At 42.9% G+C, this 23,695-nt stretch overlaps 1 protein-coding gene across 4 annotated transcripts in view; it reads right to left on the bottom strand.

Moving 5' to 3' along the window:
- Positions 1-2,025: 2,025 nt before the first annotated feature.
- TFAP2D (transcription factor AP-2 delta) overlaps positions 2,026-23,695 on the bottom strand; it is a 50,462-nt gene continuing 28,792 nt past the window's right edge. For all 4 annotated transcript variants that reach the window (XM_069850806.1, XM_069850809.1, XM_069850808.1 and 1 more), the window contains 2 exons: positions 17,296-17,409; positions 2,026-3,413 (listed from right to left, as the gene is read on the bottom strand). In XM_069850806.1, coding sequence (XP_069706907.1) covers positions 3,194-3,413; positions 17,296-17,409 — 334 coding nt within the window. In that variant the 3' untranslated portion in view covers positions 2,026-3,193. The remainder of the gene's footprint in view (positions 3,414-17,295; positions 17,410-23,695) is intronic.

The raw sequence follows: 23,695 nt of genomic DNA, 5'->3' as shown, positions 1-23,695 counted from the left end.
TCATTGCTTGAAAACCACGCTGGAAGTTCCAGTTAAAAAAACCAAAGGCATTTTGACAGTAAATCGCCCCGATAGCTGGTTCAGCAGAAGAAGCAGTAATAATTACTTTTTCTCTCAATAAAATTATTAAGTAAGGTTCAAAATAAATAACACAGAACCTGTGAATATCAGCAAATGTTGCAGCTACCTTTTGAAAACAAGTTTGCTTTTAAAGTGTGAGAAGATACTAAAAGATAAGTCAGAAAGATGGGGATATAAATGTGGGATGGTCTCTTAATAGTAAAAGCAAACGGCAGTTCAATCAAGATGAGTCAGACCTGTATTGAACCTTACAAAATGCGCAGGAGTCATTAAGCCAAAACCTAGAAGTTCTGGGGTTTCAAGAGTAGCTCAGGTTTGTTAATATTAAATGATCAGATGGTAATCCAAATAAAAATGGATTTGTTTCCTGCAGAGCAGATGCTCAGAGTAATTATGCAATAAAATAAGATGCAAGTCTCCAAAGAAATTGTTGTTGAGACCTTGGACCACATCCTGAATAAGTAAATGTTTCAAATAATACTCTCTATGTTATTTCCAACATCAGACATTTGAGTTTGATTGTAATAAAGTGCTGCTTTCTCAACAGCTTCACAGAACAATCTGCACAGCCAGGCCTCCCTCCTTCCCCAGAAGACTGATATTTTAGTGAAAAAAAGCCTGAAAAGGATTTTAAAAATAATTTTCTTCTCTTTTTTCCCCTCCATCAAAATCTGACTGAAAGTTATTCACATCTTGAAGGAGGGGACCACAATTAAATTCCTTCACAGTACATTTTTGTGTGACAAATCTGCATGTCAGGGGTGTCAACCTTCTTGTTTTTTTCCCCATCTCCTTTTTGCTCAGTTTGGGCAACAGGAAAACCAGAATGAGTTTCCTTTTCACTTTTAATTGTGTTTATCTATTTCCACACACAGGTATTTCATGTTCTAGAACAGTTCCACAAGGTTTCTGTCAAAGATATCTTTAAGGACCATTTATCTAATTTTAGCACTTCTCCAGAGGTGCTGGAGTGGAAGTTTCATTCAGTAGAGTTTAAGTTCTGTTAGGCACTTGGCTGATCTTAGTGTGTTAGGGAGGTGGAATCCCGTGGAGATGGATCTAGTTCCCTCAGTGCATGGAGGGTGCCTAGGTAACTACAGTAGGTATCTAACTTCTGTACCTACCATAAGCAAGGAAAAATCTGGGCAAAATCACAGCACTTTGGATTTTCTTTCAGATTTCCTTATACAAGCAAACAGGGACTCACTAGTTCTTAGTGTGTTTTCTCACCATGGTGGCAATGATGCCCTTCCTGACCTTAGGAGGAACAGCATCATACCATAAGTGTGTTATTTCCCTCCATATATTTGGAAGGCAAGACTGATCTTGTTTTTAGCCTGATTTTCTACATTGTGGGTGTAAATGACCTCGGATGTTGATCATAGTTGCTAGGTTTAGCCTAAAGCTGGTCAGCCAGGCTGTAACGCATCTTGACTGGTTCTAGGAAGCTGTGATGTAGACAGTGCATTTATCCTTGCCTTCCTTTATACCTAGAGAAGAAAAGCACACACTACCAGGGCATGATGTGTTGTTATTTGGAGGTGAGATAAACCACCTGATATAAATGCCTTTTTCCCTCCAGCTCCTCCTCCAGGTGAGTCCAGTTCCCCTACAGGTTTCATGTCATATCTGTCAAAATTCTGTGGTTGTCTTAGATACCCTAAAACATCTCAACTGGCTCTAAACACTTACACTTGGACAACTACATTATTTCCTACCACAGAAAGAGATGAATTGAAGAGTCTGGTTCTGCTGATCTGAGAAGGGTTTTAGATGGCCAGCATAACCCCTTCCTATAATATCAATCCTTCCTAACTTTCTCGATAAAATGATGTCAGAGAAACAAGAAAAGGAATGGAATAAAATTCTTGCTGAAGAAGAAGTTAGAATGTGGCTGGAAAAAGCCTCTTGACTCAAAGAAGCTTGACCTCTAAGTATGCCTGCGATGTTTTCTGTGTGAGGACGTGTGGTAGGTGATAAAGTAGTCTTTAAAAAGTACATTAGCAAGGTTATTACCACTTAGCTGCTGCGGACCAAACCAATCTGTCTTATTTGTCATTTTGGTTTTATTTTCTTTATGGTAAGTGAGCGGATTCTGTTAGACCTCTGCACCTCAGCTGGAGTTCTAAAGACAATAAAGCTGCAGAAACAAGCTGTTGAAGAAAAGAAAGCATCATAAAACCAAGGCAACACAAAAGGTGACTCCGACTGCCTGCATTGATTCTTTTGAACAGAGACCCAAGTACGGCAGACTGCAGTGTTGTGGGACCAGGGGCTGAGAAGATAGAGGACAGAAGCCCGTGCTGTCATTTATTCTGAAGTTCACAGAGGGATAAGGTCTCGTATTGAAACTATCAAGGTTTTGTTTTTTTCCATTTTAGTCTGCCATGCTCTTTTCACGAAAGACACCGTGGCTGCTGCTTGAATGGTCAGGACAGATTCCCAACAGGTTCTAGCCTCATTCCAGTGCAGATTTATTGTACATTCCTACATGGGGATGAGCAGCCCCCAACACCGAATGGTTCATTTGTCCCATGACCCAAGAATTCCTCTTTTGCCAGGTTTCTGTATCGTTTTCCCACTAGTGAGCGGATCAGGCATTTCCGATGGATCAGAGGAAGCCCTTCTTCCAATCTATCCAGCATGCAAGCCAAACCAGGATGCTGGAACTGAGTGTCCCACAACAGATGCGCTGGCCTTAACTGTGCTGCTGGATAAGAAAGTGCTTCAAATTTCATATGCCACCTCAGCCAAGTCCAGAAGTGCTTATAAAAAACAGTGTTAGTGTATCATTCAGAACAATCAAATACTACGTGCACGAAAAAGTAGTTTAGAGCAACATAAATTTTAAAAAAGTGACAATTTCATTACACAATTACTGTACACTGCTGTTCTTAGGGTTGAGTACTTTCCTCTCTCACGCTCTCTCTTTCTGTTTTACTCTTTCTCTTTTTATTTTCTTTTTTTTTTATTTGATTTTTTCTTTTTTTTCCTCTTTTTCTCCCTTTTATTTGGATTTGGTCCACTGGAGATAAATCGCCCTCAATGATATATATATTTAAAAAAAATATCAGCAGCAAGACTCTCTTGAAATAGATTCTGTTTGATGTAGCTAGTCTGTCTTTTCTGTTTTGCCCTCTTTCACAGCAGCCTCTGAAGTTTTCCGCAGGGGGGCTTTCTCGGAGTTGGTGTGTCCTTGGCCAGATTCCGCCGCTCCTCCGTTTTTGTGCGATGTGTGCTTTTCCAAGTAGTTCAGCATTTCACTGAGAACAGTTTGGAAAGTGCTTAGGGCAGCACATATTGCAGGAGTTCCAAAACCATGAGTGATCAAACTACAGATGGGAAGGAGACAGAAAAAGAAATACACACACGCACATAAATATCAACGCACTCGCATACATCGAAGAGTTCACAGTGTGCTCATTGTGCTACTGCGAAATTCAAGATTTTCTCCCTAAACTATTTATCACCTATGGGAGAAACAGAAAAGAATAGAGTAGAGCAGAAGAGTAGACCACATACAGCTTCAAAGGTTGGTTTTGGTAGGAATCTCAGTTCCGAAAGGCTGTGGGACAGATCCTTGGCTGAGGCAGACTGACACCGCGTTGTTGACTTCAGAGAGGCCAACAGAAGCTCCTAGACTCTCCAGCATTGCTACTTTTTCAGTCCCAGAAGTTTGGCTCCTCCTTTCTCAGGTAAATGAAACCAGTTCTGTGTGGTTCATTCACTCTTTTAGATCAGAGTCTTGACCAACAGCCACTGGTTATCGCCCTTGGGTGTATGACTGCATCTATACCAGGAATTCAAACAGTGCCGAGGTACAATCTCTGACCTCTCAGCACAATTGGTATGGTTTGGCCATGCTAAGCCCTCTGAGCATCCAACAGGGTGAAATCCATACTGCCTACTGGGAACAGTGCCTGCCCAATGCTAAGGCTCAAACAGTGCCCAGGAAACGTTTCGCACACGGCTAGTTCAGCTGATACTGAAAATACCAGCAAATCAAACTCTCTAAGACTCATTTTGGAGTTTTAGAATGCGAGCATCCTCTGCCAGGCCTGGGCAACGTGCGAGAGTGATCCCCACCAATCACGTGCAATGAGACGAGCTGTTACAGATTTCCCACTTGCATGCATGTGTCTAAATTTTTCCAGAAATCTTATGCAGATTCTATTACTTTCCAAGGTCTAATTTTAATGTTAGGAAACTTTGCAACAGTCAAAATTCCTGCTCATTTGGAGCTGGCTCCAGCTCTGCTTGACCTTGCCCTTTCAGATAAGACAAAAAATCCAAGCAGAGGTGATTACAGAGGAGACATCTGTTCAGTGCAGATCGTACTGAACACAAGACATTATCATCCTCAAAGAAAGAACAGCGTCTGAAACCACCGTTTTAAAGAAAACATGCTCTCAGAGGGACATTCTGTCTAACTTTCAAAAACTACAATTGCTTAAATGAAACTTAACAGTACTTTAGCTTAAATCAAAATCATAGAATCAATCATAGAATCATAGAACAGTTTGGGTTGGAAGAGACCTCAAAGCCCATCCAGTTCCACTCCCTGCCATGGGCAGGGACACCTCCCACTGGACCAGGGGCTCCAAGCCCCATCCAGCCTGGCCTTGAACACCTCCAGGGATGGGGCAGCCACAGCTTCCCTGGGCAACCTGGGCCAGGGCCTCCCCACCCTCAGTGTGCAGAATTTCTTCCTAATGTCTCATCTAAAACTTCCCCCTGCCAATTTAAAGCCAGCCCCTCCCATCCTGTCACTCTGGACTCTGTAAAAAGTTCCTCACAATCTTTCCTGGAGTCCCTTTCAGCACTGGAAGCTGCTTTAAGGTCTCCCAGAGCCTTCTCTTCTCCTGGCTGAACAACCCCAACTCTCTCAGCCTGTCCTCATATGGAAGGTGCTCCAGCCCTCAGATCATCTTTGTAGCCTCGTCTGGATCCATTCCAACAGCTCCATATCCTATTCCACTTTGAAATATTCCTCATATTGTATCACAGCCAGGCTAAGCTCATGGACCATCCTAACAAATGAATAGCAAAAGTAACCAAGTTCCTACAGAGATGCCCTAGTGGTACTGAATTTACTGGTATAGGTTTAATCTATTGCAACTTTCATCTAAATATAGTGGTTTTTCAAGATAAAACTGATTTTTTTTTCTTCTTGTTTTTCTGCCCCGCAAAGCTGCTGGATTTCAGTGGTGCTCCTCACTCAACAGCTGCTGAAACAATGTCTTAATGCAGTTGCCAGGCAGAGCTATACTGGATTAATCTCGTCTCAGTTCAGAGAAGCATTTCAGTGCACACATATGTAACCACAGTCACTTGAAATGTTTCGGGCATCCAGCCGAGCTTCCACCTGCAGATCCAGACGTATGCAGGTTTCCCACAGGCCCTGTCTCTTAGATACCATCTCTGTGAGGATGCCTCAGCTAGCTTAGGATATCAGAAATGGCACTAGAGATCAGGTTTTTTTGAAATTGACTCCCACTCTGTCTGCCTAAATATTAAGTATCCAGTACAGGACAGTCACGTAAGGGCCAGGGAAACTAAAGCTGTACTGGGCACATTAGCACGGGCAATTAAATCATTCTCATTGTTCTAGGGACTCATTTTAATAACTAGCAAGTGAAAAAAAAGAAACCAAACACACCCAAACCCTCCAGATTTTCAGTTTTGTTTTAGAAACATGACAGAAAAATTATTTCAGAGGTTGGAATGTCATCACTGTTTTAAAAAGTCAGATTTCAGTTATTCTGGTTCTTCTCAGGGCAGAAAGAAAACAAGAAGAGGAACAGAACCTGAATTTTGAGTTTGTAGACATATTCGAAAAATCGGTACTTTATATTGGTTTGGATGAGGATAAAAAAGCGCACATTATAGTGATTATGAGAAAACAATAACTAATTCCTGTCCCATGCTAATTGGGATCTTGTCCCTGCAGTAGCTTCCTGGGTGTCTTAGGCATCACATCAGTAAACCCTGATCTAACAGACCTTAGAGCAACCCCCAGTATTAAAGGGGACCTGAGAGAAAGTTGGGGAGGGGCTCCTCATCAGCGAGTGCAGGGATAGGATGAGGGGTTAATGGTTTTATGCTGAAAGAGGGGAGATTGGGGTGGGATGTTGGACAGGGGAACTCTGTTTGCTGCAGGAGGTGGTGTCCTAAGGAAGACACCAAACTCATGGGAATCCTAACGAGAATGAGAGCTCAGTTTGACAACCTCTCTCCATTTCAGACTGGAAGTGGCACATTCCTTTATAAGTTGCTTTTAGAATGTTTATCCATCAGTCTCCAGACATTTTTCAAAGCAGGAATTCGTGTTTTATCCTCAGTTAGCAATGAGAGGAAATGATAATTAAATATTTACAAGGATTATTTTGCAGACATCAATTAATAATACCACATGACTCTTGGAGTCTGGCCTCTTAAAGTTTGTTCCTTTAAAGTCTGGACTTGCAGTAATATCTGAATATTTTAAATTTAACATTATTAAGAGGTAAACATCCCCATTGTTCTTTATTTTAAGAAACGCCTGACGTGCCAGGAAAATAAAAATCATTATTATCATCATTGTAAGTCATGGTTTTAAGAATCATATCAGTGGTAGTGTACAGATAAGAGTATTTTTAATTCTTTCAAGCCCAGTTTTTAGAAGTCAAGTAATTTCAAGATTTTGTTTCTCTTTTTTATAATTTCTAGCCTTCCTAAGTCCAGAGAAATTAAAATGTGATGGAGCTTACAATACCAGAAAGCAAGAAAAATGAAATTCAAATGTATTGATACTTGTTCTAATATGTCATGATTTTTAGGCTTCTTGTGTGATCTCTGATTTGGAGAACTGACTGGGCTGAGGCACAGATAAAACTATTCATGAACTTGGATGCAAAATAAACCAGTTTATCTATTTTAAATGTTGGCAATACTTGTGATCCTTTGTTTCCAGTAGATGCAAACAGTAAGCTTAACAAAGGATTGAATACAAATGAATCTTCTGACCTGCCTTGCTCTGAACCTTTCAACTTCTGACCAGAAGTAGTAGCACTGCTGATTTGAGAGCTCAATATACTCCAAAGACCAGACTGGGAATACTACAGTGAAAACTTACAGAGATTATCTTGGAAATGATCCACAGGGCTAAGAACAAGGATAGAAAACTCGAATCTTCTCAAATGCTGAATAAGATCGGAGAAAATACCAGAATGGGACAAAATCTAGTATAAAAATTCCCATTACAATCAAAGGGCATTTAATGTAGGCTCCTCTGGGTAAGAGTCTACAGTCATATGAGATGCGCTATTGCATCTGAGACATCTGCATAGAATTGCTAGATATGCTATAGGACTTCAGTCCAGGCAGTGCAGAGGGCTTACAGGACAACAGCACCCTTTCAAAGAAGAGATTGGTTGATAGTATTCCTAATAGCATCTACAAAGATGCTACATGTTACTGTTTCATAGAATTATAGAATTGCTTGGTTGAAAAAGACCTTTGAGATCATCAAGTCCAGCTGTACCTGTCCAGTACCGAACCAGATCCCTGAGCGCCTCATCCGCAAGGCTTTTAAACCCCTCCAGGGATGGGGACTCCACCACCTCCCTCGGCAGCCTCTGCCAGGGCCTGAGAACCCTTTCTGTGAAGAAATATTTCCTGATGTCCAATCTGAACCTGCCCTGGTGCAACTTGAGGCCGTTTCCTCTCACCTCACTGCCTGTCAGTAAGGAGAAGAGACCAGCACCCACCTCACCACAATCTCCTTTCAGGCAACTGTAGGCAGTGATGAGGTCTCCCCTCAGCCTCCTTTTCTCCAGGCTAAACAACCCCAAGTCCCTCAGCTGTTCCTCATAACCCTTGTTCTCCAGCCCCTTCCCCAGCTCTGTTCCCTTCTCTGGACACACTCCAGCCTCTCAATGTCCTTCTTGGAGTGAGGGGCCCAGAACTGAACCCAGGATTCAAGGTGCAGCCTCACCAATGCTGAGTAGAGGGGCACAACCCCTCCCCTGCTTTACCCAGCTATGTCTTGTCTTAGACCTTCATTGACTTCATGGGAAGCTGAAACACCCAGCTTATGCTGGAACACCTGGTTATGTGTATTTTATCCTGAGCAGAATCTTAAACTTCTGATCTGAAAATTAGCATCATAGGAAAAGAATTTTGTGGGGTGAATTAGCCTCTTATGTAACACTAATCATCAAAACCAAAAATTTTTTAAGATAGCATTCTATTTCTTATAAAAAGCCAATCCCGTTTTAGTGAAATAGTGCTGCAGCATCTTGTGGCAATTCTAATTTCAGTTCCTGATGAATAAGATCCAGAGATGGGGCTATGCAGAGCCTATTAATTTCCCCATAAAGTTTACCAAGATAAACCATTTTATGGAAAATTTCTGATCAACAGTCCTGGCCGTGCTCCTGTGACTGTGTATGGTTTTTTGGCCTCGCTTTATGTGGTGATCATAAAAAGGCTGAGATATATTGTCTTCTGATTTATCTTATGGTTTTATCTGTAATCCCTCTTGCCCTGGTTTTGGAGGGCTTTGTTTTTCTGCGAGTCAAAGTCTTTGAAAAATCTAAGAAAGCTGTATAATTTCCCTTAGTTGGTGAAAGTAAGATTCAAGTTGGGGAGGAAACCTGGTTTTACATTTAAATCAGACATGGGAGGCAGAATATTAATGGCAAAGCATTCAAATATATTTCCTGACAGTCATGTTTAGTTGCCTGATTTTTCAGACTCACTGAACTGCCCCTGAAGTTGGCTCATTTCTGGCATGCTCCCACACTTAGGAAACGCGCTGCTTTTAATGTAATACTTTCATTTGGGTTCAAAAGTCTAGAATTAAACATGGTGGTTTCATAATGGAGTCTTCTGGGTATTCTCAGCTTTGTAGTGCATCTCATCGCAATGCCTATAAACCACCTTTATTGTCCTAAAAGGCAATCTCTGATTCTGGTGCCGTGCAGGGAGAGCTGCAGAAAGGAGGCAATGAACATCAGCCAGAATATTCTAAATCCTTCTGCTTAAGGACATCCAGACCTGCCTGCAATTCTGCCCAGCGCTATGATGCAATTATGTCTGCTCATGTTTTAATGATGCCCTTACTTAAAAGTGAAAAGATCCAAGCGTGCCTGAAGGCTTGGGCTCTTGTTTGGCAACTACCACAAGGACTTCTCCATACCCAAGGCTGGTGAAACGCCGACATACGGCGAAAAAAACAGATTGCCTCTCAGAGGGGGGGAAAAGGCCATCTGCACTGAATGTTTACACCCTTGTTTAAAATAAATAATTACTTTAAAACAATAATTATGAAGAAAAAGCAAGCTTGAACTTATCGGTCAGACTTTATCAGAACTTTGACCGTGAAAACCACCTCACGATTATCCAAATGTAACAACACATGGCAGATGACAAATCGTAACACCTGATAAGCCTTTTGATGGCTGTAAAGGAAATGAAAAAAGATTTTAATCTCTTCATTGATGGAAACATGCTAAGCTAGAGATGCCTGTATTGACTTTGAGGCACTTCTGTTCATTTCAAGGTCTGTCCTGTGAAGGTTGCCTAGAGAATTAAATTGTGATAACTTTATTTAAGAATGTCAGTAAGCCTAACCACGACACAAGCAGACCAATAGGCAAGGTAGACATTGGAACGTGACCAGCCTGTATTTAAGTAGCCTATGGGATCAGAGTGGCAAACAGCACATACAAAAGTTGCCTTGCAAAGTAGGTCCTCATGCCTATTTTCTGTTCATAACCAAATTAGTGGTTTAAGGACATGTCCTTCTAAGCAGGTGGACCTCTTTTACCATGTGTAAAAGCAATGAAGAAATTAAAAACAGATTGCTAGAGCCGATGCCTCATCTATCTGAAGTATTGTATTTCATCTTTGTATATTTTAGACTTTGTGACTAATTTCCACACTAGGAAATTCACCCAGGGAGCATCTAAATGGCTGAACCACAGCACTGAGGTGCACATGGTGCTCCCAGAAGCCCTTGGGTGTTTGCCAAGAAATGCTTCCAGCAAAGGGTTATCTCCTCCAAATGAAACACTGGATAAAGCTGTGACTAGCTGGTTTTGAACGAGAAAAAAATGATGCGCAACCTTCTGCCTAGCTGTGAATGAGAAGTGGCCTCACTGGCCCTGGCTGCCCGTGGAGCCAAACACACCGGTGAGTTTGGAAATGAGGGGATGACATTCCTTCTTTTGAGAAATGCTTTAAATTCCTTCTTTTTGGAGTGTTTTAAATGTCTTAAGAATTCTGAGGTGCTGGATTGAAAAACACATCAAGTCCCTCAAGTTTTTTCCCTCTTTCATGGATGTATTTGACTTTTCCTTGGTAATCATGGAACTTATTTGTTAATGAAGAGGATAAAGAAAAGAAAGCAGGTTGCTGTCTGTTCTCTTGACTCTATAAATTGTGACTATAAGGAAATACGGTATCATAAGGCTTGTGGTAAAAAAGCATTGGCAATATTAGAAATTCACACCCTAACCCCAAAAATGTCCCAATCCTTCCATGATTTTGGTAATAAACAAAGGAGGAGAAGGTGATCAAACCCCTGCTATGGAAAGATCAAAAAGGTAAACCCTGGGAAAGGGGGTGAGGGAAAAATCCCAGAGGAAGGACCTGTGATGCCTCTGCTAAATAAAGAGCCAAAGAAGGGAAAACCAAAAGGAATAATTTGTTCGTTACTGGTACCTCAGCACTAAGAACTAGTGTTGTCCCTCTCAGCTAGCTGAATTTAAACCGAAGTTGAGAGAGATGATGGAAATCGGAACTCTAGAGGGCACCAGAGGTGTTTCGCCACAAACTTCCTTGGGCACCAGGCTCCTTCCAGCCTGTGCAGCCAAACAGAAGACCAGTGCTGCTAATCAAGGTGACTGCAATTATGACAGCAGCTGTTCTACCTCCTGATAAGCAAAGAAGCACAACAAAGAGAACAGTATATGAGGGGAGGTAAGCACATCTGTAAAGGCAACCCAGCAGTAGGCATTTGGGCTTGGCTCTTTGTTACAATTTAAAAAAACATGTTGAGCTTCAAAACCCATTTCATTGCTCTCTTTTACCCTTCAGAAAGAAGGATTTTGCTTTCTCGCCACTCCCAAATTCTGAGCCTCTGGTTTCTGGCCTGTCACTATTTGTCACCTTGTCAGGGTGATGCCACCCGCTCGCAGGAGGCTGACAGCTCTCGGCTCAGAGATTAGCGAACAAAACTCTTGTCTCAAGCAGTTGCATAGGAAGGGGGTTTCATATCAGCGAGGCAAAACACGCAAAGATGTGTTTTTACACATTGCTTTCGTTATCTAGCTTTAGTACTGTGAGCCTATTAATTTTTGTCTATTTTTGTAAGGTTTCTGCTCTGAAAGACGCGGCACTTGAAGAAAGTAGTTTTCTTTTGCTTTTTTTGCTGTCTTTATCTTCTATAAAATAGATGAGCTGGGTGTGATTTTGCATCTTAATGAAATGTAACTGTGAAGTTAAAGGATCAAATCTGATTTCTGGTACTTAGAGAGCCTACAGGAAAGCTGGGGAGGGGCTCTTGGTCAGGGAGTGAAAGGATAGAATGAGACGCAACAGTTTTAAGCTGAAAGAGGAGAGACTCAGGTGAGATTTTAGGAAGAAATGTTTTCCTGTGAGGGTGAGGAGGCACTGGTTGCCCAGAGCAGTGGTGGCTGCCCCATCCCTGGAGGGGTTCAAGGCCAGGTTGGATGGGGCTTGGAGCCCCTGATCCAGTGGGAGGTGTCCCTGCCCATGGCAGGGGGTGGAACTGGATGGGCTTTGAAGTCCCTTCCACTTAAGAGTTCTTAAGACATTTAAAGCACTCTGCTTTCCCCAGAAGAAGGAATGTCATCCACTCATTTCCAAACTCTTAGGTTACAAACTTGCGTTGTCCCTTGTCATCAGCATGTTTATAATTCTTGCCACTTTGTCTTTCTCGTTTGAGGAGGCCAATGGTGTTCCTCAACTACAGAAGCTGTCTCACTGGAAAATGTCTTTGCATGGTAGCAAGCTGGATCAATTTTGGAGCACAAGGGTTATGAGGAGCGGCTGAGGGACCAGGGGTTGTTTAGCCTGGAGAAGAGAAGGCTGAAGGAAGACCTCATCCCTGTCTACAACTGCTTGAAAGGAGGTTGTGGTGAGGTGGATGTTGGTCTCTTCTCCCAAGTGACAGGTGATAGGATGAGAGGAAATGGCCTCAAGTTGCACCAGGGCAGGTTCAGGTTGGACATCAGGAAACATTTCTTCACAGAAAGGGTTCTGAGGCCCTGGCAGAGGCTGCCCAGGGAGGTGGTGGAGTCTCCATCTCTGGAGGGGTTTAAAAGCCGGGTAGATTTGGTGCTCAGGGATCTCATTTAGTAATGGACAGGTACAGTTAGACTCGATGATCTAAAAGATCTTTTCCAACCAAGAGATTCTATGATGCTATAAAAATGTATTGAAAAGGAGAAATCTTGAACAAAGCATACTTAATACTGTCCTGCTCAAGTAGGTCACAACAGTTGCTGCCAAGAGTCTAAAGAATTGTCTGTTCATGGACAAACAATATTGGGAAATTATTCTTCAGGCAGCATAGTGTTTTCTGTATTCAGGTCAGAAGAACATGTCAGAGAACAGCTGCACAAACATGATTGTATCAGGGGTGTAGAAGTGCCTCTGGTTTTTGCCTGCCTGGTAAAGTTGTGCAAAACTCAGCAGTTTTCAGGCTCACTGCAGCTCCTTTGAAGATTTCCCCTCTTTTATGCTTTGTATGAACTTTGAGTATGGAGTTTGAGCAAACCCAGCAATACCGATCCCTTCATGGGGACTATCCTGTACTTCAAGCTGCACATGTGTTTACAGATCTTGATGAAATGGAATTCAGTGGAAAAATTTGAGAGAAAGTTGTGAGCTTGGAGATTTAAACCAGAGGAAATGGGAAACACTCATTCGGTCTGACCTGTGCCAGGCTGGGAACCTGGTCTTAATTACTAACATTGAACAAGTAACATCACGAGCAAGTGGAGCGTGTGGCTCTACACTTACTAACTGTGGGGGGTAATTTATTCCTAAGGAAAACTCCCTTTTACCCCAAAGTAGTGGAGTCTGGATTCCACTGTAGGTATCAGATATCAGACCCTTCAAAAAGTCTTTTCATTATCTTAGACTTGATTCTAATAATAGAGATTTCTGTGATTTCTCTGAGTACTGCTGGTCATAAAAAATCTCTCTGACTTTCTGACATCATATGGTGTAAGCATACATATAGATTAACAGAACACCAACCTTTCACCTCGTGGTTTCTTTGCTGTGTTTGTTATCATTTACAAGCCAGAATTTCTGAACCTCTTCTTGTTATATTAAATCTGTGTGAAACTGCAGGAGATTTCCCATACTCAGAAGTCAGCTCGTATTGGATAATGGTTGAAAAACAAGTTATATTTATGCTAAAAATATTCACAAAACCTTGTCAGAGATTCCAGTGAAAGACCATGGCTTGTCCTTGCCAGACATAATATTTTGGATTTATACAGTACAGAGACAGAGAATTTATTGGGAGAAAGCCCACAGTTTTGGAATACAGATAGAAATGAAGATAGAAATTTCACTACTGCAAAAGCATGTTACAAATTTGTGATTACTGTATAGAGTCACTGCTTCAGATTTACCTCTCTTCCACAGGACCTATTTGTAGAGCACCAACAGCTCCTGAACATTTTGGCCATAAATACAATTAATTTTTTGCATATAATCAGGACCAGGCACATATTAAGGCAGTCTACTTTTAGACTAACTATTGTAGATGTCATCAGAGTATTTGGCAATGACTGTGGTATGAAGGTCAAATCTATCCATGAGCAGCCTGGTCCAGTGGGAGGTGTCCCTGCCCAAGGCAGGAGGGGTGAATATAGATCATCTTTAAGGTCCCTTCCAACCCAGACCATTCCATGACCCTGTGATCTCTGGCATGCAGTTGCAAAGCTCTGTGTATATAGATATAGGTACATGATAGTTGTGATAATTTCACTGAAATAAATAGAGACAACTTGCTCTTTTGGAAATCTGATCTTAGGTGGGTCCTATGATAATTTTTGTGGAGGCCACTGTACTTTGAATATTTTGAATTCTTAGTGTTAGGCACATGCTTTCAACACCTGCTAATTAAAACATTTCCCACTGATGGATGATGACAAGCAGCTACTTGTGCTCCTGACCAGTAGGAGGCTGTGTTACACCTCAAACAGTAGCAAGAATGTTGCTTCTGGGTGACAAGGAGTTTCTGTGTGTTGGGGAACCAAGAGTTGCTTCCTCTTCTCTCTCAATGGATCAGATGAAAATCTCCTGTGACAGATGTTGGTTCAGCCTGAGGGTCATGCCTCAGAGAAACCAAATGATCAGGCAGAAGCACTCTAAGTTGAAAACTTGACTCGGAAAATACTTGATCCTCCTGGAAAACAATGGTGAGTCACCTTCTCTTTGGCATCTGAGACCGACTCAAGCGCCTTCTGCAATATTTAATCTCAAGAAGGCAAGTAGTAGTAGTAGAAGTGGTTCAGGTCACCTAGCTGTGAAGGTTACCAGATTTAGGGGATGGGAATAAAGATTCTCTTGCCTATGCTAGGTTTCATGGTTCACAATAGAAGTGTCTAGGGTGTATTTGTTGCCTAAGCTTATGCTAGACCAGACTCTTCAGTGAATGGAGTTTAGAGAGAAATTCAAGTCACACCAATGTAGATGCCGTGTTATGCCTGCTTGATTGTAATGGAGATTTCATGAGCTGTACAGAAGAGATCTCTAGAGACTATGGTAGGAGATATACAGCCAGCTGAAATGGAGGCACCTACATGTAGATGAGTAGAGTTAGAAGTCTGGTTCAGAAGCTGGATCTGACCTCAACTTCTCTACAATGGATGGTAAAGGAATATGGTCTCAGCTCAGTCTCTGGGTCTGGCAGTACTCACCATTCCCCAAGCACAGACATCATACAAGGCTGTCTGATTTAAGCCCAGGGAAGCATCTGTGTAGGATCAAGACCTGTGCTCTTCCAGGTGCCCATCTTCAGTCCAACACTTATTGCCTAAAGCAGGCATGAAAGAAAGCACTGAATGATCCAGGAGCTGCCTACAGAAGCTTTGTACTCCAGCCTACTGAAGTGAAGCAAAGAAAGAAGGATGGGAGCTGTACCAGTTGACAGCTTTTGTAGCTGAAGCCTTCAGCATTTTATCCTGACTGCTATTTCTTCTTTAAACACAGGAATCCTTTGGGATTATCTACCTTGTATCACGTTTACTTTGAGTGAATATAACAGCGAATTATCTATTTTTCCACAAGCCTAGGTAGCCCATTAAAAATCCCTTTATGAGTATCCTGTATAAATAAGCATGTCTTCCTTGGTATGCAAGTATAGTTTGGAATTTTGGAGAGTGTGTGCGTGCATAAGGGAAAATAAACATAGATATAGGTGGTATGTGTATGTGTGCTTACATTAGTGCATGAGAATTGAAGTGAGGTTGTCTAGATGTGTCTAGATATGTTCATATAGGCAGAGGATGCACTCAGGTAAGCGTAAATAGGAACCTGTGTGTTTGTGGACCAGGCACTATCCTTGCCTCCCCACACCCCCTAACAGATGCAAGAAGTGCAATGGTGAGTATTTTGGATTCCATTCCAAGCCTGACTAACCATTAGGTACCACACCACCATCTAGCTGGTAAGTGCTTCATGCTCTACCAGAATCTTAATAACTAAAAGGTGTGTAGGGATGTAGGGGCACAAAGGTTTTCTGATCACTCACTGAATGAAGAGTGGCTGAGCTGGTTGTGCTATAGAATACGCCACACCACCTTAAGAATTTGTAGGCTTAACAAACCTGCTTGATCTGTAACCAACTCACTGAAACACTTCTTTACATGTTGATTTTTTCAGGCACCAGCTAATGGCAAGAAAAAAATGAAAGTCTGCAGCCTCAGCCTAGTCACGTATTTCTCTCAGTGGTCTGAGCAAAACCAAGAGCATCTTGGAAGGGGGAAGACTGAGACAGACATTAAGAAGAAAGATGATGAGGGTGATGAGGCCCTGGCCCAGGTTGCCCAGAGAAGTCATGGATGCCTCCTCCTTGGAGGTGTTCAAGGCCAGGTTGGATGAGGCCTTGAGCAGCCTGGTCCAGTGGGAGGTGTCCCTGCCCATGGCAGGGGAGGAACTGGATGGGCTCTAAGGTCCCTTCCAACCCAAACCATTCTATAACTCTGTGATTCTATGACTATGATTTCTGGGATGTTTCCTCACATTTATCTTTGATAATATCTTAGACAAGGATGCTATTTCAAAACCGCCCTCTTGAAGTTCCCGTCTCACTCATGACTGTATCTAGCACACAGCCCAAAGTAAAAAGGTCAGATCGTACAGCAACTCCTACGTCAAAAAGTCTTTCTGATCCCATAATGTTTATACATCTTTATCCATAACTTGGATAAAGCTCTGATGAAGTTTGGTCTTGGCATGCATGTGCAATGGGTCTTTGTCTTTATAACAGCTTTTTAAGTTGTCTACACCAGTAAGTCAGATATTGCTAAGGCATGGTCTCAGGAACTGAGTCCAAGTATGTTAGCAGCCCCTGGCTTTTTGGTCTGAGCCATCTTGCACTCTCCCAGACCTTTCCAGGGTGTTGTTTAGCAACAACTGTGATAAGGCTGTTCCAGTAGGAAGTCTACTTTGAGGCCAGTCTGCTTTGGAGGCCAAGGACTTAGTAGTATGGTTATGGTAAGACGATGTCACATGGTCTTAGTAGCATAGAGGAGGTTCTGGAACTACTAAGTTAATTGGTAAGGATGCAGTCAAACTGTTCTCCTCTTATTGCTACTTTGATTGATCAATGTTGTAATTTTGGCTCTGAAGTCGAGTTTCTATATTTCTAGACCACCCACTTTGGAGGTTGGCTTGCGATTTGGCTCACATCTAGAGCAAGGCAACTTTCTGGCCAGATGAGGAAATCTGGTTAGCAGACGTAGCAAATGACTCACTCAAACTCAGCCTGTGGCTCTAGAAGCAGGATGAATGCAACCAGCCTGGACCACATTGCTGGGCAAACATACACTTTTAATAGGCACAAATAACAGGGATTATGGGCATCCTAGCCTTCTAAGTAAGGGAACAAATACCATTATAATATCATGTCATCTTTATCAAAATTGTGGATTTTAGTTAATTGTTCCTTTTTCAAAATCATACCTGAAATGTGTTAAATGTCTCTGGATGTCGAGGTCTAATATTGGAGTCGGTCTGGAGGATCCAAGGGGTGATCTGTCTTGACTTAGAAGGTCTTGAAATTCTTTGCATATTTGTCTAAAAGGAAAATGGAAATCCTTAAATGAGACAGATGTAATCCTTTCCATAAAGCTGATTCCTATAGCAGTCACCTTGTCCTGAGAGATCTCATTCCTAACAGAAATGTTTGGCAGAGGCAAAGTTGAAGAAATCAAAGGCAAAAATCTCCCCCTCTTGCCTCTCTGCCCCAAATTCTCAGAGTCAGCAACATATAGAATCTCTCAAAAAGGAATTCCTCCTCTTTGGAACAATATTAACATTGACACTTTAAAATGTGATTCCTTTTCTGAATTGGACCCAGTTTGGCAGTGTTCAGTCTGGTTTAGCTCACCTGCATTAGAAGCAAGGCTCACGGTTAAAGGAAATAAGGAACCAGCAAATAAGGAACATGAAGGCTTTGTGGAAACCCACCATTTGCCCATGTGCACTGGTTTATCTGCACGCAGAAGTCCTGGACATCTTGGCCTTGCCTTCTTGACCCCCAAAACTTAAGAAACTGGACCACTAGGAGCTGTAAAGGAAAATGCTCTCCTAGTTTCCATTTGTGTCTGTACTTTGCTTCCTTGCAGAGGCTGGGGCAGAAGAACTCAACAATCCTCAACAGAGACCTCTCCAACGAGGCTATCCAACATGAGAATTAATTCCAGCAGCAGTATTTCAGTTTCTTATTGAAACATTCATTAAACTGTTCTGCATTTCTATCATGTATTAGGCAGCCTACAGCAGATGGCTATAGAAATCCAGAGGATTTGCATCCTAACAGTGACTCTTTTTCTCAGCGACTGTAGGAGGAGCTCCGTGATTCACTCAGCTGTCAGTGCCTACACAACAGACAGGCAAGCGAGGTGAATCGCATTGTTTCTACTTTTTCTTGACGATGGTTTCCTGGGCACAACACGCTCTCAGCAGGTAGGACCTGAGACCTCTTGTAATGGGAACTCAGGCTCTGCCTTGACTGCTCTTCCATCAGCATGGTAGCCCAACTTCTTTGGAAAGGATGGGTGGTCTTGCTTTCTTCCCTCTCCCTCTCAGGCCTTCCTTCTGGCTTCTGAGGATGCCTCAGCACCTGGTGTTTAAAATATCCCATAGGACACCTCTATATAGGATCTAACAGTAGGAATGATCTGGAAATAAAGCCTTTTGATTCTGTAATACTGTTGTACTGCGCCACTTCGCAGGTTAGACTAAGGATATTCTACTGATGTAGTCTTCTAAAAAGAAACCAAACTATCTGCATTTAGTGCATGCCCTCAGAAGAGTACTATCTGGACCATGGATGGATAATGACATCACATGCTTTCAATTACTTTATGATACAGTTAATTAAAAGAGGAGATGTGTCCGGATCTCATTCAGGACTTCTCCAAATGCACATACCATTCTCTGTAGAGTATACTGGATATTTGGCACTTAACGGGGCACATTGCCCACTAGATGCTCAAGACGCTCAGTTATGTTGCCTGATACTAGCCTGACACTCAGTTGGGTTAATCTAATACTGGTCACAGTGACTACATATAACTTCGTAAACAGCGCCACGTAGTAAAGTAAGCAATGCCAGAGGTCATTCTCATGCAAATAGTCATCACCTGAAAAGGTCCATATATTTCTGTTCTTCTAGCCTCCTAAACAGCGTGGCTTCCTGAGAATGGACCCTGGTGTGGACTATCTCCCAGAACATGCCTAGAAGATATTTGGGACAGTTCAAGGAACCATTCTAACATTTTAATAACGTGGATAATTGCTGTCTGATGACTCAGAGTGTGCATGGTTTATTTTGTTAGCATAGATGCAATCACTGTGCCTGGGGCCAGTTCCTAACGCTAAAGAACATCTCTATGGTCTGTGATTTCTTTTAGAAGACTCTTTGCATACTTGGTAGTTCAAGTCCTTTATTATCACCTTGTACCTCTTGTCCTTCGGGACAGGGGCATGATGGAAAATAAGTGGGTAAATTCAGCCTCTTGGTTTTTAGAAAATCTTCCATCGTCCAGTTACAAGCAAGGAAACCATACTAACCTGGTTTTACCCTTCATTATATTGCTGTTCTGCAAGTTTTGGACATAGACTTTAGATACCACAGCTCTCTCCCCAGCAAGAGGAGGGGAGACACAGAGAACTATTTCCTGCTGTGCTACTGGCCTTCATCCAAGCCTGATTTCTGTAAATGCTTGTCATCTGTGTGGACCTAAACACCTACTGCTTGAAAAGACAGCATCATCTTAGCCTTTCAGGCAAAGAGAGGTATTCAGCAGAAATGTATGTAAATGCAGCATACAGTTTTAATGAATCAGGTCCTTAGAGGAAAAACAGTCCTTTCAACAACTGAAAACAGTCAGTCATTTCAGCTTCTAAACAATCTGCTATCCCCAGTCGGCCCTGTCAGCACCGCTCTTCTCTCCTTCCTCCAACCTCTACTTTCTACCTGTTGAAAAAGTTCATCTTAAAAGTACTTATATTCTGACAAAGGAAAGTGTCAGAACCAAGCGTGCAATTAAGTTCCCTTCTATCTTCACATGTCAAAAGTCTTTGCTGAGTGTTGTCAGATTGAAAGAAGAGAAAAAAACTTTTTTATTATACATGAATACCTGTAAAAAGCAGTAACCTACTTTTTTCAAGGGAATTTCTAGGAAAAGTGGTGTCTCAGAGCCTCCACTGCCAACAAAACATCACCTGGGGGAGTGACAGGGAGGAGGCTGACAGTTATTTTCCAAGCTGGACTGTGACTTTGAAAAAACAAAGAAAGATGTTTTATGCCATCTTAGGGGCCACAGATTAATAATAAAAGAGTTCTGGTCACTCCTGCAACGGAGGCACCTGATCATTTGTGATAAATGATCAGACCCCCGAGTATATGATCAAGAAAAGGTAAAAAGTTCTGTACTGGATCTGAACAAGGGCCCATCTCGTCCATGATCCTGTCTTTAGCAGTGGCCAAATCAAATGCCTCGTGATGAGTCCCAGAGCGAGGCAAATGAGTCCTCATGAGTCTGATACATTCCAAGTGGGGCAGAGCTGCCTAGCAGCCAAAGATCAGATACTAGAGAGGTGCTCAGCAGGTCCTGTGCCTCTGGTTTCTGAGCTACGTTACAGAAAACTAGCAAACCGAGCACCCAGTGCCATAAGCCAGATGTTGGTTGTTGTGTACGGGCTGCAATCAACCCCACAGTAAAATCATAACTCACACTATTCCATTCTGGTCTGTGTAAACGTGTGCATATCTGCCCCTCTGTCTCATGTGGAAGGCCTGGCGCTGTAACACTCTGTGATATCCCCCACAGGGTATCGTGCCTCTCCTTTAAGAGGAATTATGACATGGCCTTCAGCAGTTCTGCATCTGTCCTCGCTGCAGGTTATGTCATCTGCTGTAAAGCCATTCTGGGTCTCACCTCTGCAACGTTTACTAACCCATGTTTAAAGACCCTTCAAAACCAGGTCCCAGCTTTTTATTTTTATTTTCTTCCTCCCTTTCTGTGTGGATGTGTGGGTACAGCCTAAAGCCCTTCTAAAAGCCCAGCATAACAGGCCAGCATCAGCACCCTGTGGCCAGAACTATGAGAATTCAATTTATGTTTTTAAAGCATCTTGCTCTGGAGTGCCCAGACAATCGTATCCTTGGAGGAGGTGAGTGTAGAGAAATGATAGGAGACTGTTTACCTCTATTGTTTAAACCTTTCCTATCCTTTCTGCTCCTAACAAAAGCTTGCATTGCTTCCATCCTGCCCTTGCTGTCACCTGTTTTCAGTGCTGTATACTGGCTACACAGCCCAATCATCTCTTCTTCCCATGATAATAATTTGATAAAGTTCTGATTCTTCATTGTCTAGACCATCAAATTGTTAGAACAGGTTGTGGCACCATCAAACAGTAATGCCCTGGGCAGATCTCGAGTTTGCCAATGTGAGGGACCATTTCCTAGGGGTAGTTTAGTAAGATGAATGTTGTTTGTTCCATGCCAGAAAGTGGTCCCAATTTCATTTACTGTGCCTCTGCCAACATAGCTTTAGCCCAGGTAGGGCTGAGCAGGGCAGTGAGGAGAGTGTTATCTCAAGCTTAGTGACCTCCATGTGTTGAAGAGGACTATGGACACCTGAAATATCAGTCTTTAGTCCTCCCTAGCCCCTGAGCCACAGTTCTGTGCATGGCAGCTGAACTGCTTCCACTGGAGGTGAGTAGATTGCTTGATTACAAGGTATAGATGACCTTGACAGCACTGGGAGCTTCTACTGGGCACCAGAGACTTCTGCACTGCAGACACTAAGGTCTCTATTTAGTTAGCCACAGATAGATATGTAGTACCTAAGACACCCATAATAACTGGCAGTTATAACACAGTAAGGAAAAGAGATCTGTGTGGTTCTAACCAGGATGGATAATCCAGTTCGTCACAAATGGCAGGAGGTGCCTGTGTTTGAATCAAGTCACTGAAGCTGGATGTCTGAATCCAGAAAGATGCTTCCTTTCTGTACTAGAAACTATAGGAATAACTTTGTTCTTTCCCCTTATTTTTCCTCAAGACCCCGCACGTGGAGATCTCACCAGTTCTGCCGAAGGCACAATTCTATGGGCTCCTCTTTCTGTCCAGCGTGGGCAGTTGGAATGGCACAGGGGCATTATCACCGCAGGCAAAGCTCGCAAGGGGTGATTTTACCACCCTGGGATTTCAGCGTCGCCTGTGGTGGCAGGAGAGCGATCCACCCTTTTTCTGGCATTGAAACTCACAAGCACACGGGGCAGGACAGTTGTGAATTTACTGAAATTACAAACCTAGAGTAAGCTGAGTGAAAAACGGAACCTCCTGAGAAAGAACTAGAGTACCCGCTATCGTACTCACGGAAGCATGGCTGGGAAATACCATGCTAATATCACCCTGTGGTGGACCTGTGTCCACTTTGGTGTGGACAGGGCTGGTGGGTGACTCTCTGTTCTCCTTCCAGGCAGGAGAGGGCAGTAGTAGCACACACATTGACCCACCTGCTCCTGGGGGAAGCACTGGCTGCAGTGGGGTATGGTCTGTCCTTGTGCTATCGACAGCCCTCTCTGACCAGTTTGCTGGTGCTTTTAACTAAAGGAAAGCAGGGAAAAGTTATTTTGTTCCTTTCGAGTCCAAGATCACAACCTACCAGCCCAAAGTTAGCAGTAATGCACGCCCACAACTCTCCAGTAGTAAGAGAGGGTGAGAAAGTAGGTGTGAAGTGGTGAAAAAGTCGTGAGAATCTTATGTGCACCTCAGTTGAACAGCCTTTGGACATCTTTGGTGTTTGTTACAACTCCTGGCAATGTGATCTCTCCTTTGGGCCAGAAAAGGGAAGATTTGTATCATTATGGTTGAGTAATAGTTTAGAAACGGGGAAAATCCTCCAACTGGGACAACTTACAATCTTAAACCTTGTGCCAGCACTCATATAATTAGAGGAGTAGACTGTTAATGGGCTACACAGCCATGGGAAGACACAACCTGCAGAGAAGAGCTGCTGCCTGCTAGCTGGTTTATTTTCATGTCTCTGGAACCTTTTGGGCCCTTAAAAAACGTGGATGTAGGTAAAAATAAGAACATGTTCCACCTTTATTATTCCTTCTAATCTACAAGGGACCTAGGAGCATGATGCATGAGGTCTTTCATCACCAGTAAGCGCCCTCTGAGCCACATGGTGCTCTACTTATCACCTCAGGGAAGGATCACGAGCCATATTCATTGGAGTCATAAGCCTGAGGTGTTGTATCTAGGTCACTGGCAGGGTGAAGAGCTCTGGACAAAAGAGGGACACCAAGGCCAGAAATCCTGCTCCCCACAGAGAGACAAAAAGCAGAAGGATGTTGGGATACAAAGGACAACCCTGTTGCTGGTCAGCCTTCTCCCGCACTACAGGGTGATTCCTCCCTGTTGTGCATGTCCTAGCCTGGATAATTCCCAACCATTTCCAGCACTGGGATGGTGGTTTGACAGCTCGGGTGTCCGTTCTCAGCTCTCCTGCAGCCTCACTGTGTGACTCTGCAGGGAGTGCAGGAAGAACATGAATACAGGGTCCGACACAAAACAAATGAAACTGACCCTGTAGCTTGGGAACCAGCAGTGGGAGGAGAGAGACAGAGAGAAGGTTACAGCACATGTTCTAACCTGGCACGGTGAGACAAGGCTCAAGCTGATTGCTTCACTCAGCATGAGTGGAAGCGTGTTCAGGTACAGATGTTTCCTTACCCTTGGTTGGAAAATGCTGGTGTGCAAGAGCAAACAGCGAGTTAACAACACTGTAACTGTGAAGCAGTTTTTAGCTAATAACAACATCTCTGTGCTTGAGCACCC

The sequence above is a fragment of the Phaenicophaeus curvirostris genome, chromosome 2 (genome assembly GCF_032191515.1).
Source record: "Phaenicophaeus curvirostris isolate KB17595 chromosome 2, BPBGC_Pcur_1.0, whole genome shotgun sequence".
NCBI lineage: Eukaryota > Metazoa > Chordata > Aves > Cuculiformes > Cuculidae > Phaenicophaeus > Phaenicophaeus curvirostris.
The sequence above is the reverse complement of the archived record's forward strand: the minus strand, read 5'-3'. Positions and strand labels throughout refer to the sequence as shown.